This window comes from Seriola dumerili, unplaced genomic scaffold, assembly GCF_002260705.1.
Source record: "Seriola dumerili isolate Sdu_G_001 unplaced genomic scaffold, Sdu_1.0 BDQW01000138.1, whole genome shotgun sequence".
Taxonomy (NCBI): domain Eukaryota; kingdom Metazoa; phylum Chordata; class Actinopteri; order Carangiformes; family Carangidae; genus Seriola; species Seriola dumerili.
Genome location: NW_019174393.1, coordinates 18,457,777 through 18,475,814, shown reverse-complemented (window position 1 = coordinate 18,475,814; position 18,038 = coordinate 18,457,777). Strand labels below are relative to the sequence as shown.

At 44.2% G+C, this 18,038-nt stretch overlaps 1 protein-coding gene across 1 annotated transcript in view; it reads left to right on the top strand.

The window, feature by feature from the left end:
* The first annotated feature begins 9,565 nt into the window (after nt 1-9,565).
* The window catches only part of lmo3 (LIM domain only 3), a 48,476-nt gene continuing 40,003 nt past the window's right edge, over nt 9,566-18,038 (top strand). Inside the window, exons 1-2 of the mRNA XM_022749634.1 lie at nt 9,566-9,590; nt 12,831-13,044. Coding sequence (XP_022605355.1) covers nt 9,566-9,590; nt 12,831-13,044 — 239 coding nt within the window. The remainder of the gene's footprint in view (nt 9,591-12,830; nt 13,045-18,038) is intronic.

The window sequence follows — 18,038 nt, the reverse complement described above, 5'->3', positions numbered from 1 at the left end:
CCCACTTGAAGGTTGTATACTGGTAGCAATTACTGAGTGCGTCTTTAAGGACAGGCACTGCTGGTCGTTAGTGTAGACAGTCCCCTGGCTTCCTCCTCCTGGCGTCCTCCTGGGTGGGAGGAGGGCGTGTGTGTGTGTGTGTGTGTGTGAGGGGCTGGAGGACCACAGTGCAGTATCCAGTGCTTAAGCTCCTGAGTTGCTTCAGATCACTCCACTATAGGAGGACGGCAGCGGTGAGGGACTAGAGTGTCCTCTAGTAAATGTCAGAGCCCCCACAGAAGGACAGAGATCTGAAATGTTATGGAGTAAAACCCCTCATATCTGGTCTCATGACAGCTTCATATCAATATTCTATACTTTCTCAACGTAAAGCCGGTTCATGAAAACCTTTACATCAACATCATGTGTGAGGTGATTCTCCTGAAAAATCCTCTGAGTCATATCGTACATTTTACATTTCAAGTGTGTTTGGGATACATGAGAGAGAAAAGAAGTCACAGTCATCGTGTGAACATCAGTAGGAAGGAACTAATTTACATTCATTCAAGTACAGAGCATGAATGTTTGCTATTATACCAAAGATACTCTATAACAAAGATGACGCATTACAAGGTACGAAATGGTATTCACTTGATAACACTAGATACAGTACTGATTTTGCTCTTTGTTTTTATCTGCTAGCTTATATCCGATCAACCCAGTACAAGATCATATAAGCCTGATAACACTTTATTTTTTTCTTCCAAAAATGGTTTAGTAATAATAACAATAATAGTATTTTTAAGCAATTATTCATGGTGTCACGTATAAGTCCCTCTAAACTTCTATGGTTTGGAAATCAACGTCAACACTGCGGTAAGTAAAACCAGAACATTCATGTGACACAAATACAGGAAATGATTCCAGTGCGCCATCTTCCTTCTCAACTGTCTCTGATTATATGACCACCCCACTGTATTTTCAGATGGAAATATTGGGTTTTTTTCTCCTCCACATTCATCAGACTGCTGTCGTTACTGTTTAGTTTTATTACAGGGAGGTTTGAGTGTTATATTGCCTAGTGTCCAGACATCTGAATATGATTTTCTGGTTTTTCTGGTTTCAGTTTTAAGGATTTTACACCTTTCAAGTCGGAAGAGCGCAAGGCACACTAACAGGATATAGGGTGTCAAATGGAAGTAAAGCAATTTATGCTTCATTAACAGAATAACAGATCAATTGGCAGGTGATGGGAGAGTCCAGATATCTGTAGCCTGTCTCCTCCTTCTTTATGCAGTTACGTGTGTGGACAATTTTAACCAAAGACTCTTTCCAGGCTTATTTCTTGTTGTCTTTCGGGAGGTGTGCATCATGGACAACAAGGTACAGTTGAATCTACCTGCTTGATTCTCTGTGGGAACATGTCATGTTCATGCCTGTCAATGTTCCTTCAGCCTAGCCTTCAGTTTGTTCTCTAACTCTTTGCCCACATGATGATGCAATTTACCTGGGAAGCTGAACTTGAGTGCAGTCTTCGCAGATTTTTTCCTAGTGGTGTAGGCTTGTGTAAATCTTGTGGAATGATCCATGACCACCAAGATTTGCTCATATCAATGCTTATTCAAAAGAATTTAGTATTTCAAAACTAACTCAAAAGGATAGGGGGTCTAGATGTGTGTGTCTAAGGGTCTGCCTGCTTGGTTTCTTCTTTAGACATTCCTGTCCTGGTGCAGTACCTTGAAGACCAATGACAGCTAGGTGTTGGGAATCATCATTTGTTCTCATCAGGAAGTTCTGTGCCACAGGACACCATCTTCATCAACAGTGTGTGACCACTGCAGGGTGCATTGTTTTCATCGCAGTTTTACTTGGCCTACTGTTCTGGACGACTCTAGACAGGATTTCATTCTCCCCTCTGAACCCTGCAAACTCAGAGACAGAGATCTTGGCAGTACAACTGATCATGTAGTCCTCAATGTCCACAGACCATCAACGTCAGACTTCTGACTGCCCCGCATCAGTTGTCTTTGCCTGTTTCCCGGCCAAGCTCTCTGTGCTCTGCATCCATGAGAGAAATGGCTATCTTGCCTAAATTTGAAAGAGATCATGACCTGCTGAGTGTTTAGTCTCTTTCCCTTTTACTGTTTTGACTGCAACTGTTGTGTGGGCGTCCTCTGATTTAAAGGGACCCTGTGTTGTTGTGGAGTCTGTCTGGAGTTTCTGATTGGAGCTGCTCTCTGGGCATTTAGAAACAGTGGACAGTTCTGCAGCTCTGTGGCATGGGGGTAAGTATTTCTCATCCTTTCTCAGTCATTTCTTGTGAGTCCTTGTTTGGTTGAAGGCATCCTTCATTTTGTCTTTTGATAAATGCAAGTAGATTAGTCTTGATTTTCCTCAATCTCATCCAATACACTCTACGGCCTCATGCATACACAGACAGCTGCAGACACCATAGACGCGTAATTGTTTTCATTTGTATTCTGCTCAAAGAATTTCTTCGTCCGCTGTACTTATTCTTTTAAAGATGAATTGTAGAGGGTGTGAGGGCAGCGGCAGACCTCCTGATACAGCTTCTCTTCAAACTCAGTGTCCATGTTTGTTTTCCACCTCATGTGCAGATGGTACTCTTGTGTCTAAGCTGTCATGCAGACTGTCCACACAGACATAACAAATTGGTCAATACGTGGACATCCGCACCAGATCCTCGTGTACACCCTCTGGTGATGAAACGTTCGTCACATGAACCCCAGCAGACCCTTGCATACTTGCGGAAAGTGTCATTAATGTACGCCATCTTGATGAGTGCCTTCTCTACCTTTACTGGTCATCACAGTTCAGGTACCTGCTGACATCCATGAGACAATCATGAAGTTCTTCAGAATATGTTAGAGGTGTAGACTGGTGTAACAAATTTAATGACTGGGGGTTTCTGTACAAAACATATTAATGACATAGGTAACAACACCATTGCGCATTGTCTGGCGTTCACTCAACATGCATCAGCTCTGTTAACCCCCTGGACTTTGAAGTGGGCTATAACAACCTTAACTTATTGTTCCGATATAAACTCACTCTTAAATCACGGCATGTCTTTTTGCAATATTCCTAAAGTCTACACAATTTCAAAAACATTATTTACAAGTCACAGCAAAGCTTCAAAAATAACACCAAACAGACCACTGGCATTGGCCTACATAAACTAAACATCTTAGCAAACCTTAACTGAATTTTATTTAGCTTACTAATGACAGCCACTTCAATAACCTGTGAATTACTCATGGCAATTGCTCATGCTAATCTCTTATGCTAACTGTTACCCCTAATGCTAATTGTTAGCACTAAAGGTTCACAAACAACAGTCAATAGCCAGAGAATTCCAAAGAGATTGCCTGGGACCTTTTGGACTCACCATATTCATGTCCACCAGTGCACTCAGTGCTAATTAGCCTGTTAGCTTGTTAGCCTGTAGACATTACTCCTGATTCATGGAACCTGCAGACTTTGGAGAGGTTGCTGTTGCAGTTTAGTTAAGTTACACAACTTTTAATGCCTGGTAGCATTAACAATTGTTTTGCATTTTGATTTTGATTTATACTTTTATCATCTCCATTTATTTATCCTTCTGTCATGATACATACATATTGCTATACTTTTGTTTATTTAATATAAAAACACATGCATCAATACAATTACAGCAAGTTTTTTATTTAACTTGCTGTAATTGTACACATCTAAATTTCACAAATCATCAGCGATATGTAGCCTGCAGTTTTATTTTGTGTCTATTTTTGCCCAGGTGAAAATAGTCACAGGGCAGCCGTTCAGCTATATACACCTATATGGAATGCCAAATGGCTCCTTAAATGCCTTGCATTTTTGTGCCATTAAAAAACAATGTACAGGATGCCACAAACTCTTGCAATACCCAGTACCATACATTGGGTGCTGTTGTAAATGTTTGCTTCACTTATTAAATACTATAGCAGAAATGCTTTAGGAAGACAGGCAAAATAGTATGAAGATTGACAAAGTTGACACATGGAGGAGGTTGTGGTGGATGAAAGGGTCAAGCATGTGACTTTTCCCCCAGGAGACTATGGTTGAACTTCTGGTGTATGAAAACTTGGTATATATTTACTTTTAGACTGAGTTGACTGATATTGTTTTTCAGTATTTTCAGGTGCAGTTTGATTAGTTTTATGCAACAAAACTGTTTGGTTAGGTTTAGGATAAGATCATTGGTTAAAATAGAGCTTTGCACAACATTAACTTCTCCCTTGAGACTCATTGAAGTGGCCCTGGGTGTAAATTGCATAAATAACCACATTGGACATCACCGCGGGTGCACATAGCATTGTTTGCTACATATACCTTGATGCAAATAGCATAGTTGACTACATATACCTTGGTGCAAGTAGCATTGTTGGCTACATATACCTGGGTGCAAGCAGCATTGTTGGCTACATATACCTGGGTGCAAGCAGCATTGTTGGCTACACATACCTGGGTGCAAATAGCATTGTTGGCTACATATACTTGGTTGTGAATGGCATTGTTGGCTATAGACAATGGAGTGCTTGTCTCTGCCATGCTATATACACCCAGGTGTAAATAGCCACATTGGCTACCCACACTGGGTGTAAATAGTATCTGCCTTCACATTTTGGGAAGATAATGAAGTATATCGTTTTGCTTCCACTTGATACTGGCATAAGATGTTAGTGTGCGCTTCACTCCCGTGGCCTGAAAGGTGTGAACTATTCAAGTCATATTAAATGCAGTGAAGACAGTGTGTTTATGCTAATTATAGAACATGTCGAACAGTGCAATGGTGTAGCTAATTGATGTAATGTTAATAGTTTTTGGACAACAATGGAACGTGTTTTGCATACAGACACAATAGGCTACTTGTTAGTAGGAGAGATTCATTGCTTGTTGTTAATACAAAAATATATAGAATATAATCAGACTTAAACCGTTTTAAAGTGGACCTCAAAGACTGAAGAAACCACCTCAAATACCAACCGAAATACCTATGCTTGCTAATAGAAACGATGCATGCCGATGTACTGTCTCCATCACACATGAACAGGACTCATATTAAGTGCTACAGTTTCACACGCCAATGTGTATATTGCTGTGGAAACACGCATGTAAGGAAACATTTCAATCTGGGTCATGCATCCAGACATCCATCCAGAGAAATGATGTGCAGTGCAAATGTGACAACATAAATATGTGTGAACATCTTATCCAACACTGCTTGCTCAGGAAACACTTGATGACACCCCGCCATGAACACGTTTTTATACATCAAGTGCTTTCTGTTTTAGCAGTCTGGCTAATTAGACGGGTGATAGGAGTGGCACTGATTGGCATTATAAAAGCTGCACTATCACTCTTCACTGGTTCCAGGCACCCCCCCCCCCCAAAAACACCACCCTCTTGCCCCTACCCGTTCAAAGTTGCCATCACAGGAATTATTTAAGATAAAAGACACTATGGAAAAAAGATTTTCCCCTGACAGATATTATCATTACAACCATTATGGAAAGTGCTAACTTATTTTTTTCTCCCATCCCTTCCTTTCTCTTCCTCTCTCCATCTGTGCCACTCACTCTGTCTCTCTTTCTGTGTCTCTGTCTCCCAAAGGATAGGAAAAAAGGCACGGAGAGAGAAAGGAGGAATAGAGGAGTGAGTGAGCTCTGTCAGTTGGAGTCAGTGCACTGCTAAGTCTGGCTACACTACAAAGGTTAGCAGATCTGACTGTCAATAGTGTCTTGTGGGTGGGAGGGGGAGGAGACACGGAGGTGAGGTGGTGGGGGGAGGTGGTGGGGGGGGCGGTCGCTTTGAGAGAAAGATACTTTGATATTTCGGAATGTTAGAAGGGTGAGTGTGGAGAGCTGGAGGTTGGGGATCTAATTACCGGGCCATAATTGGGGGCTGGGGAATAGGTTGCCGTCCTCTCAACTCGCTGCAGATCAATTATGTTAAGAGAACATCTGTAAGTAGAGCTTAATGAGGTCCATTAGAGCAACATGCGCTGCCTTCCCTAACGGTGCTTGTCAGCTTCTTGGATGAGCTGGAGTGTGCTGCTGACTGGGGACCTGGTGGAGGGGCTTAAATAGGAGAGGAGGCTCGACTCTCCGCCGCTTTTCCCCGCCAGAGAACCAGAGAGACACACGCAGACAGGCAGGGGGAGGGAGAAGGTGAGGAAGCAACAAGGGGGAGACGGAGACGCCGGGTCTGGGACGCGCAGCACCGCAGGGGGGGGGAAACGAGAAGCCGAGTTTTATAGTTTGATCTGACATCCCAACAACTTGAGCAGAGAAGCTGAAACTGTTCCCAAACTCGCCAAGTTTTTTTTTTTCTGTAGACAATCTGGAGTTGAAGGAGCCGTGAGAAAGTTGCCGTGTGGACACTTTGATCCAAAGTCAAGAGAAGACAAACAGAAGACGCAAACCAGCTGCAGTGTTTTGCTTTTTTTGGGCTTCCCTGGCTGTACTTCAAGGTACGTGTCCTCTTTGTGTTTGTGGGTTGTGAGTTCAGAGCGTGTCGGGCGAGACGTAAACACACAGACCGCATATGGCTGGTGAGGACGCAGCATCAGACCGTATAGTTGGCTTCTCCTCGAACAGGCTCCATCCTCTGTTCAGCATCAGAGAGCCGCACCGCCGGTGCTGAGGATGAACGGAGTCGCGGTGTCGGTGCAAGCTCCGCGCTGTCATTATATTTCTTCATTTTAGACAGAAGCAGGGCAGGGGGAGAGGGGGGGGTGGGGGGGTTGGGGTCAGGCACAGGCATATCCAGCCTCTCCTCTCTCCGTTTGCGCAGATACGAGGGGTGCATGGATGTGCGCGTTTCCGCTGGATGAAGAGACCTGATCCGCGCCATGTGACGGCCGGTCTCCCTCCAATCCTCCACTTTCACCGCTGCCCTCCGTCTCCATCTTCCATCCACACGGAGGGTGAATAATCCGCGGAACGCAGCGAGTGAAAGGAGAGCGGAAGGGCACCGGGGGGGGGGGGGCGGGGGGGGGGGGGGGGTGGGGGGAGAGAGAGAGAGAGAGAGAGAGAGAGAGAGAAGTGGCAGCCTCACACACTATACACACACTCTGCAGCAAATTGCATGATTACCAAGATAGGCCGCCTTGAAATAATTCAATCCATGACAAAACCTAATTACTGGCAGGTAATACCCTGTCAACTTTAATGCATCTCATCACTCATAATGGCGCGGAGAGCATTTTATGACCCATCTCATTATCGCTGCATTTTAGGCTGGAGCCGCATGCCAACTATTAACTTGTCAGGCTGTGGACTGGAACACTGCGAGGTGTGTGTGTGTGTGTGTGTGTGTGTGTGTGTGTGTGTGTGTGTGTGTGTGTGTGTGTGTGTTGTGTGTGTGCGTGCGCGCGCGCACGTGTGTATGCAAGTTGTGAGGTAGTGGTGGAAAAAGGGTGGTGGGGAGGTGTGGGGGGGGGCACCGTACCCTAACATGTGGGCCTCATCACGGCCTCATCCACTCAGACCTGTGCGGATAAACTGGTGCGGATTGGCGCAATAACAGGGCGAAGAATAATTCCGTCCCTTTAATTACGGGAATGATTTAAATAAAGACTAGTGGAGGGAGATAATCAGTCCGGGCAGCCACACTGGAGCCCGGGACCTCACATGACGCGTGCGTGTGTGTGTGCGCGCGCGCGCGCGTCTTTGGTGGGGGAGAAAAGAATGCCAGAGGAACAGGAATCAATGTCCTCAGCAAAGATTGATTTAGTTGTCCACATTAGATCTGCTTCCTGTTTGCACTCTGAACTTTTTTATTTTCTCAGATTAATCTCTCATCGATCTTAATGGGAGAAAAAAAAACACCATGGAAACCAAAACACACGTGAAATGAGGTGACACTCTTAAAGTGCAGAAGAAGAAGGGCTCCTAATAAAGAGTGAATGAGCGGCCTGGTTAAATCTAACTCTTACACCTTCAGTCTGACTGCATGACTGGGAGAAATCAATGGTTGAAGTCATGCCATGATGTGGCTGCTTGCTTCTCATGTAGTTTTTGGAGAGCCTGGAATCACCTCTCCGTATTCACGGACCTGACTGCGCCTCATGCTGAACACTCCCCAAATAATCTCTGGTGTCATTTGTGAGGGAGAGGTGTCAGAAGGGAAAGCTGCTTTTTCCGAGCCCCTGAAAGCACCGCCTTTAAATGTAAAGTCATTCCGATAACAACTTGTTCTGACGCTCTCCACAAACCTACCTGCGTCTCTGCCTCTATATCATGTAATGAACGGCGCGCCTCAAAGTGTGAAGGACGTTGGAAAAAAAAAAAAAAAAAAAAAGTGGGCGTTCCGGGGGCGCGCACGCCATGCATGCTCTCAGTTATAGTGGAGCGCGTCTTGTAATAAATGAATGACCTTATCGTGGCGGTGTAATGGCTCACCGGTGAGGGATTGTGGGGTTTTTTGGAGATAATAAAGCTTGACTTTCCCGCGGTATCTCGCCACTCAGTCGCTGATGCATGCACGGGGACGCCGGCCTGAGCCTGAGCCTCCTTGCACACTCCCTGCGTGCTCCACGGCGGGCGGATGAACACCTGTGGCTGGGTAGTATCCTACAAACTGCTCGCTCCTGATCCATGTGGAGCTCATTATTTCCCATCCTGAAGATCGCTGCGGTGCAACGCGCCGCGTCAGTCTGCTAAACTTTTTCTCCTCGTAGGGGATCAGTAGCTGGAATCCGCGGCTTGAGTTGAGGCTTCTGCTTAACTTGTTGAGAAAGGTGAGCGAGACGGAGACAAGCGGTGTTATTATTATTATTATCATTATTATTTTCATCATCATCATTATTATTATTATGATGGCATATTTGCATTATGAAACAACACTCTGCTGTAGTGCTGGCACTACTTAATTAGGCCTAATGTCCCTAATTATTAAAACAAGGGTGGAATTGATTCACATTTCATTAACACAAGGCTGTAAATGTAAATATGTGTGAGTGAGAACTGGGAGTTTTGAAGGAGCGGGTTCGGTGTTCCGGTGCTGATGCTGGGAGAACAGATTGAGGGAACCGTCCCTCCTGTCGCTCTGTGGTGCACGGTGGCCGGTGGCACGTCAAAGCGCTAATTAGGGAAGCAGCATGCAGCAGGAGCCTGCGTGATTAAGGTGGCCAGTAGGATTTAGATGGTGGCTGCGCCGCGGAGGAGAATCATCTCTTTGTCGTCCTGTCATTCGCTGCCTGAGTCTCCCCGGCTCCGGACGGTGATAAACGCTCCCTCAAACGCCGTGTGACGCCCGACGGCGAGGAAGCAGCTCGCTCTAGCTCCCCCTCCGCCTGCGTTTTGTTGGCCGGTGCTTCCCCCCTTCTTTTCATTCCTCTCTGGTCGCCGTGCTGGATTGTTCCCCCTCTCTCTCTCTCTCTCTCTCTCTCTCTCTCTCTCTCTCTCTCTCTCTCTCCCTCTCTCTCGCTCGCTCTTAACAAAGCCTGATCCCAGTCTGCCTGCGCATATATATAAGCTGCTCTCCGGACCTAGGCGGCTTCGGGTTGCATGGTGGTGCTTCGGCTGCTTCAGCGGCTCAACAAATGCAGAAAAGGGAGAAAAGTTTCGGTAAGACGCCTTCTTTGCGCTTCGGCTTGTGTGAACGGCACGTTTCGTGTGTGTTTCGTGTGCTCTGCGACGACAAGTTGAGGCTACAACATCTCTCTGTGTCCACATCTGACCCGCTGCTGATCCCGGCCGTTATCTCTGTTATTGTTACTGATAACCTGCCATTAAAACACGAAGCAGATACGCTCCGGTGTTGTGTTAGTGATCATACAGCTGATATGTGCCCGCGCTCACAGCGGCTCCGGTCTCTTGTTATGTGCTCGTGGAAGCTGCATGGCAAATTGAGTCTCTGTGTTAAATCCGTTACTGGCCTTTACCAGCACTCCGCTGCCATGGCAACAGTAATTAAACTGATAGGGTGAAATGTCAGCATCTCGGTGCCGAACAGCTGGGGCTGAAATAGCAGGCTTGTTCTCCTGCTCCATCCCTCCGTCACCCTCCATCCATCCCTCCATCCGCTCAGATGATGATACATGTGGCTGAGAGGACGCGCAGCGGCGGCGGCGGCAGCAGCAGCAGCAGCAGCAGCCTGGAAGCCCACAATGAGAGAACGGAGAGGAGGGAAGGGAGGGTACGAGCCGGCGAGCAAATAAAACAGAAATCATTAGGGCTCCGAGCAGCTGTGATTTCCCTTTCTTTATGGAAAATGAAGCTTTTGTTCCGCGCTGCTCCCACCTCCCCCTCACCCCCGGCAATCGGAAGAGTGCAAGCGGCCGAATTCCTGCCATGCTTGTCTCCTGCTCCCCCGAGTTGATTGCATTAGTAAAAAAAAAAAGGGGAGTCGAAACTCTTCCTTTCCCTTTGGTTTGGTAATGAGTATAGCGGGGGGACTTTGTGGTGGTAACGAGGCTTGGACGGATCAGTGCCGCTGAACAGGCGCGGCGGAGAGCAGCCGGCCGGAGCAGTCGTGCGCGCCGCTCTCTAAATCCAGCCAATTAACAGATCAACAGCCCCCAACGCACTGGAACAAATGAGCCGAGCTGCTCCCCGCGCTGCAACCTGTTTGATATTGTCTTTGTAAATGATTTCTCTGTAAAAAAAAAAAAAAAAAAAAAAAAAAAGAAATGATATATGTATATAGCCTATATAGTTTTAATCGAGTGTGTAGGAGGTGAGGAAAAACTATTTATATGTACAGTGGCAGAATTTTCCTTTAAAGGACCAGAGCCTCCATGTAATAGATAGTTTCCATCAGTAGTTTAAAAAGTCTTTTTTTTTTATCTAAGTGTTTAATTTCTACTAGTTTATTTGACAACATGAAGTTACAATGAGCAGAAACTTGAAACCTGGTAGTTGACTCCAGGTTTCATTAGTGTCCTGTGGTCAGTACCCTACAACTACAGTCACACACACTAGGCTACAATATAAAATAATAACAGACTTTCACTCAAGTTCCTGTGAGTTCACTGTAGTGAAATCACTGTAAACAACCGGCGTCAAGGAAACATCCAGGAAGTAAAACCCCACAGCTTCAGCTCAGCAGGAAGGAATTTTTTTTTTTTTTTTCTTGGAGATCTGTCACTAAATGAATTGGTCTGCTGACACGTTCAAACTGAACTGATAAATAGAAAGTTTCAGTAGGTAATTAAAGGGTGAAACTCAACTTCAGATGAAACTAAATATTGAGCATGTGTGTGTGTCGCGAAAGGAGGACAAAGGGGAGTGGGGGGTGTGCCTGTCCTCGGGGGAATAGTAGGAGAATACTAATTCCAGCCTGGTGTGAAGCCACATTGCCCCCCTGCTCCTCCTCCTCCTCCTCCTCCTCCTCCTCCTCCTCACCCCCAGTGGGCCTACAAAGGCTCTCCACAGTCAGCTCAGGCCAAACAATACAGGCCCGCTGCAAAAGCTCCTCGCCTGTAGCCACGCCCCTTTAAATACAGAGAAGGTCAACATAAGAGAAAAAAAAAAAGTGTCCAGGAGAAAATGTGAAACTGTGGCTTTGTGTCTGTGTGGGCTGCTTGTTGGTCTCATAACACTTCAGCAGTGCTACTGTGTCGTGAGCGTAAACCAGTCAGAGACCAGTCTGACCACTGGCCAGCCTGTTTCCACTTCTTCTTCTTTGTCAGTCCACTGCTGTGATTTTTGCAGAGACCAGTCACGGCCATTTACACACAGCTGTTAGAACAGGTCTTTGTTCACTTCACTTCACTATTGTTTGAATAACACTTACTGTTAAGTTGTTACTTATTTGGTTGTATTTTACTCTGAATGTCTGTTTTCTTCCTCAGACCTGTTTTAAAAGCTGAAGGTAAAATAACTTTCAATACCATAAAACATAGGTCAGAAATTTTAATTAAGGTCAGACGGATACAGAGTCTCCTCAGACTGTTCTCCTCACTGAGCGGAGTGCAATGAAACGCGTCTCCTCCTTCACTTCCTCCTCTCTGAGCTGTATGCTAATGAGTCACATCACCTGCTTCAGTCTTTGCGTTTCCGTGAGCGTTAAAACACACGACACGGCTTCTCTCCAGCACAACGTTACTTCACCGGAGGGAGACATTTTTAATTCTGACGCTAACGTCGGTGTTAGTTCTCAAAGTTAGAAACGCTCTTTGTGGTGAACAGGCCTGGACTGCACGTGTCCCACACACAAGTTATAGCCGACAAGAAGTCAACACCAAATGATACGTGAAGTGGAGCATTTGGCAACCTATTTACATCTTTTTGCGGCTCTTCCATTTCCTTAATGTAATGCATTGTGGGACATATATTTTGCTTCAGCAGCACGCTTAAAAAATCTAGTGATATTTATTATGCAGTGTGACTCTTTCCTTTTTTTTTCTTACCGTACGCGCATTGAAAAAAGAGTGCACACTTACTGTAAGTTTCACGCTGGACTCGATTTAGTCACGTTTTGTTCATCTGTGTTATCGCTCTTAACATGTTGAAAATGTCAGTCGCCTCTGTACAGTTTCTGATATATAATTTCCTGCCAGGTTCTTTTTCTTTTTATTTAGAAATATAGGGATGTTACAGCGCGTGAAGGCTCATTTTCACTTTTGTCTCATTTTAATTTTTAATTTAAACTGTGGCTAAATGCATGGATGTTGCAGCACAACTGCTGCTTAAAGATCAAGATTCACAATGAAAACAAGTAAGAGACTGTATTCTGCCTTCAATGTCAGACACGATAAATGTCGTTAGAGTTAGAACTTTTTTTTTTCTAAGTCAGCGTGCAGGTGTTGGATGAGTGTTGAATGAATTCTCTCTCTGTGCTTTTTTTTTTTTTTTTTCTCCCAGGTATACAAATGCTCTCCGTCCAGCCGGACACCAAGCCAAAAGGCTGTGCCGGCTGCAACCGGAAGATCAAGGACCGCTACCTGCTGAAGGCCCTCGACAAGTACTGGCACGAGGACTGCCTCAAGTGCGCCTGCTGTGACTGCAGGCTGGGCGAGGTGGGCTCCACGCTCTACACCAAAGCCAACCTCATCCTGTGCCGGAGAGACTACCTACGGTAAGAGAGACAGACTGACTTTTTTTTTTTTTTTTTTTTTTTTTTTTATACAGTGCCTGTGTGATGTTCAACAAACACCGCGTAGCATCCAGAGAACACACAGTCTGGTCACAGTGTGTGCAGCGGTGTTAACTCACTGAAATCCACTTTACACACATTTAGAACTCCAGTTGAACTTCTTTTTTATTTTGTGATATGGAACACAGCCTGATTTTTTTATTTCCAAAAAGGCTTTGTATGGGTTTGAGCCTGTGACCTTGTTTTAAGGCCTCAGAATTTGCCAGAACTCAGCAATTATGTGCAAATTATCGAGTGGAATTTGTTTCCTACTTCCATTTTTTTAATTAGTTAATTTTGTGTGTGTTTTCTTATTATCTTTTAAATGTGTTATTTTCATTATTAGCAAATATCAAAGGACTCTTATGTGACCTCATTTCCATAAATTGCATTTTTGTACTATCTCCATTTATCTGCCTGGCAAAGTCTAATTAGCTTCAAATATGGTCTTTTTTTTTTTTTTTCCCCAGGATAAACCAAGGTTGTTTTCAAATTAAGAAATGGTGTGAATAGTCACGATTTTAATGGATTAGATACAGGTAGAATTTAAGTGTATTTTTAAAATATGACAGCTCATTACAGAAGAGTAATCCAACTAATCAGGGAAATCTGGGAGGTTTTTAGCGGAAGTGACAGCGACTTAACACAAGTCTGAGCGTTTCATTGTCATGTTCATATATATTGTTGTTATCTTTTTTTCCTTTTTTTTTCTTTTTTTTTCATTCATTATTCGCATCCAGTGACCCCCGGTGTACTCATGGAGCAACACAACACGTGTGTTCTGACCCGAACGTGACAAACTCTGCTTTCGTCACAACACAACCGACTCTGGCCTCCTTCCGGTCTGTTTCTTGGGAGTACGGTTGATTTTATTTGCCTCTTCGCTTTGCTTTATCTGCACTGAAACTCTTGACTCTTACTTAGTATACATTCGGTTTATATGGTGAAAAATATTACCAATTGAGTCTTTTAGAAACAATCGGAGGACTCATCTCTCCCCAGTCAGTATTTCTTCTTTTCGTGACTCATAAAATGGACGTTTATTTCGGTTTAACTATAAGATCTTTCTGCGCAGAGCTCGTGTCGCGTTGAGGTGGTGGTTTGAGGCCTGCTGAGAGACAAGCAGCTGCTTCAGAGGGGAGGAATTTGTAGTTCAGAGAGGCCTGATGCATGTAAAGCTAATTTGATTATAACAGACAAGATAGTAGGTAAAGTTGTCTTCCTCGTTGGTTTTCAGCATCACATAGAGCATATTGCACTTACTAAATTTACATTTAAGTACATGGTCTTAAAACTTAAAGGGATGGATCGGATCATTTTAGATATTTCCTGCAGACGTTTTAATATAAAAAAAACACAGGATCAAACTGTAACAGAATGAAATCTACAGGCCTCCTACTGGTGTAGAAGTATTGTATCAGAAAAAGTGAAAATAATCACATTTACAATTTCATGTTGCATCTTTTTTTTTGTTTTTTTTAATCGACGCCAGCTGCTGTTAGGATGTTTCACATGAATGAATCTCTCATTCATGTCCACGTCGCTGACTTCCCTCTGACTCTGCTTCTGGCTCACTGCAACAACGTCATTCTGGGAGCACGTACAGTACACTGTAGATAATGTATGTCAGTCTGTGTGTGTGTGTGTGTGTGTGTGTGTGTGTGTGTGTGTGTGTGTGTGTGTACTTGATGGCCCAGAGAGTCACTGTTAGGTGCTGGAGACTAACAGGCTTTGAGGAGAAACTGCTGTGACAGAGGAAAACCAAAAGTCACACCAGCTCAGTTGCACCATTTCACACACTTTTTTTTATTATTATGGGAAAGTTTGTTTCCATCTACCTGTTTTTTTTTTTTTTGCTTTTGTTTTTTGTTTTTTTTTACATTTTCACATAGAAAAAGACGAGTGCTAAAATCAGTGAGCGTGATGTGGCGAAGGTTGATGGTTTGATAACCGGCTCCCCCTGTCCACATGCTGACGTGTCCTTGGGCAACCCCGAATTTCGCTCGATGTGTGTGTGTGTGTGTGTGTGTGTGTGTGTATGAGGGTTTAAAAAGTAAGCTGCTTCCCAAAAAACCATGTAAGGTGGAGAAGAGAAAAAAAAAAGCCATGATGTGGCGCTCACTTTATGATGCATGTGTAGACCAATCAGAGAGAGGTGAGGGCTCAAGAGGTCACAGGTGACCCTCTGTTTGAAGTGACAAGATCTATACTCTGGAATGGTCAATCAAAAGTACAGACGATCCAATCGCGTTTTTCACAACAATCTGAGTGGTTTAACGCTCACTATCTGCCCAGTCATCTAATATCTATATGCAGTATATTACATTTCATACGGCTGCTCTGTGCATACTTTAGACTGTAATGTAATGTCTGTGTATAATATTTCGTATGATAATTTTGTGTCGGGGTGAATCTGCCGGGGCAGGAAGTTCTGGAAAGCAGTCAGACCACCTCTCTCTCTTTCAGCCAGCAGCAGCAGCAGCAGCAGCAGCACTTTACAGCGTTATGAGATGAAAAGCGAATGTTTAATGTGTTCAGTTTAACTGCTTTTTAAAGGATCTGAAATCTTACTGACACGAAACATCCAAGTTAACAGTGAGGGAGGGAAGCACAGTACTGCATGTTTTTGGTCTAATCCTAATCCAAAGTATTCATATAGAAAGTCCCTCTCTATTTCTCTCTCTCTCTCTCTCTCTTTCTTGCTCTGTTTTTGTTCTTCACACACTTTACACAGACCCAAAAGTTAACTTCCTCCCAGTGACAAAGCTCACCCTAAAACAGGCACTGAGTGACGTGCTCCTCCGCTGCCATGAAGACACACACTGTAGTTTATTTGGACTCGATCCCACATACATCGTCCTGCTGCCCAAAGTTCACAATAGACCACCAACATACGTATTAATCTGCCACTGAAAATAGTCCCAAACACTCTGTTTCCTCTTGTTTGAGTAATGTTTAAAAAAAATCTGTAGCAGCCAGATGTTTTAGGAATTTATTGAGTCTCTACAGAATGGTGTCGGACTTGTCCGTTCCGTAGATGATTGTGTGTTAGTGTGTCAGTGTGATGTAAATATATCAACACCCGATGAGTAGCAGGCCCACAGGTCTTTCTTACTGTCACTGTCGTCAGTGAATCAGCTGATGTGGACACTCTTTTCCCAGAATGCAATACATACAGTAGCAGTGAGGCCAGGGCTGCAGGAGAGACCAATTCCAACATCGTTATTCTATCATCTTCAAAGTTCAAGGTGATTGAACTGAATTGAATTGATGCCCCGCGATCACACGTGCGGCCCCGCAACGTGAATGCGCCCTGACACCTCCTCACTGCCGGCTAATGAATGGCAAATGTAGCAAACCGCAGCAATCCACATCTGATCTGCAGAGCGACAAAGAAAGCCTGGCTCCATCACTCCGGCAATCGATTGCTGCAACATCACAAAGCAATGCAGTTTTACACACACACACACACACACACACACACACACATACACACATTCATACACACTCCCTTACTAGAAAGGCGACCTGGAATATATTATTTCTACTCATGTTTATCTCAGTCTGTCAGCCCAGGTTAGTGACAGGAGGAGAAGAAAATGATGACTTTACATTTAGTCCGTTTTTTTTTTTTTTTTTTACATTGCATTGGCTTAAAAGTGAATTATTCGGCGCTTCATTATACACCCCCACATCCTTCTCCAAGTCAATCCTGCTCTGCTTAGCAGGGTGGCATGTTATTAGGCCTGGCATAATCAGGGCTAACAGAATTCTTCAGGGGTCTACAACCATGAGCGATGTGATCCCACCAGCAGAAAAATAATAATCCTCACAACACATGGAAGGGAAAAAAAAAAAAAAACAAATACAGGGAGAAAAAAACTTAAAGCTTCAGCAGTCCCTCTGTGATCAAATATGATGTACAGAGAGAGTCTGTGTGTGTGTGTGTGTGTGTGTGTGTGTGTGTGTGTAACCAAGCCATCCCCTCGTAAACCTGCGACCACAAACATAATTACAGGTATTATCTACTAGAGCTTGATTTGTGCTTTGCTCTCTCTCTCTCTCTCTCTCTCTCTCTCTCTCTCTCTCTCTCTCTCTCTCTCTCTGAATGTGGAGAAATTCGGCGAGAACATTTTATCAACAAATGATCCCTTTGAAACCAAAGCTCTCCCGTTGATGATACTGGTAATGGCGCGACGACACTGTTTATGCTGATGTGTGATTTTCACAGTACAGAGCGATAAATGTTTGAAAGCCCAGAGGAGGGAGGGGAGCAGACAGACTGACACATTTAAGTTAAAAAACGCTGAGAAAATGAAGACTGCGGCACAGTGGCCTGCTGAGTGCCGCTACACACACACGCACACACACACACACGCGCACACACACACACACACAACAACCAGCGCTGGCTCCAAGGCCGGGTTAAAAAAAGCTGTTGGGCATCAGTTAATGAAAAACTGTAAATTCCAGACATCCATTTTAAAGACAGCACCAGGAGAACACTTATTTATTTATCTATCTATTCATTCATTTTTTTTTAATCCAACTTCAATTTTCCTCTACAGTGGTTTTACTAAGATTGTAAATGCAAGCAAACTCACAGAGCTGTCAACATGGCTGGATTTATTAACGGAAAGCTGGCTATCAGTGAGAGATAACCAACATGTAGAGCATGGTTCAGTGTAATAACTTACATTTCTCTCCCTTCTTCAGAATCAACTTTGTAGTCCACAGCCACCTTGTGTAACCATATATGTAAATGTAAATGAAAAATGTATCTTTTTTTTTCATCTCGCGCGGCGCTTATGAAGCATTGTCGGTTTGTGTGTCGGCATCAGGCGCGAATGTGACATCAAGTCAAGCTTTATCTCCAAGGACGGGCTCAGGCTGTCTGAAGCTCATCTTTTCTTTTCAGAAATCTCATTTAGATACGT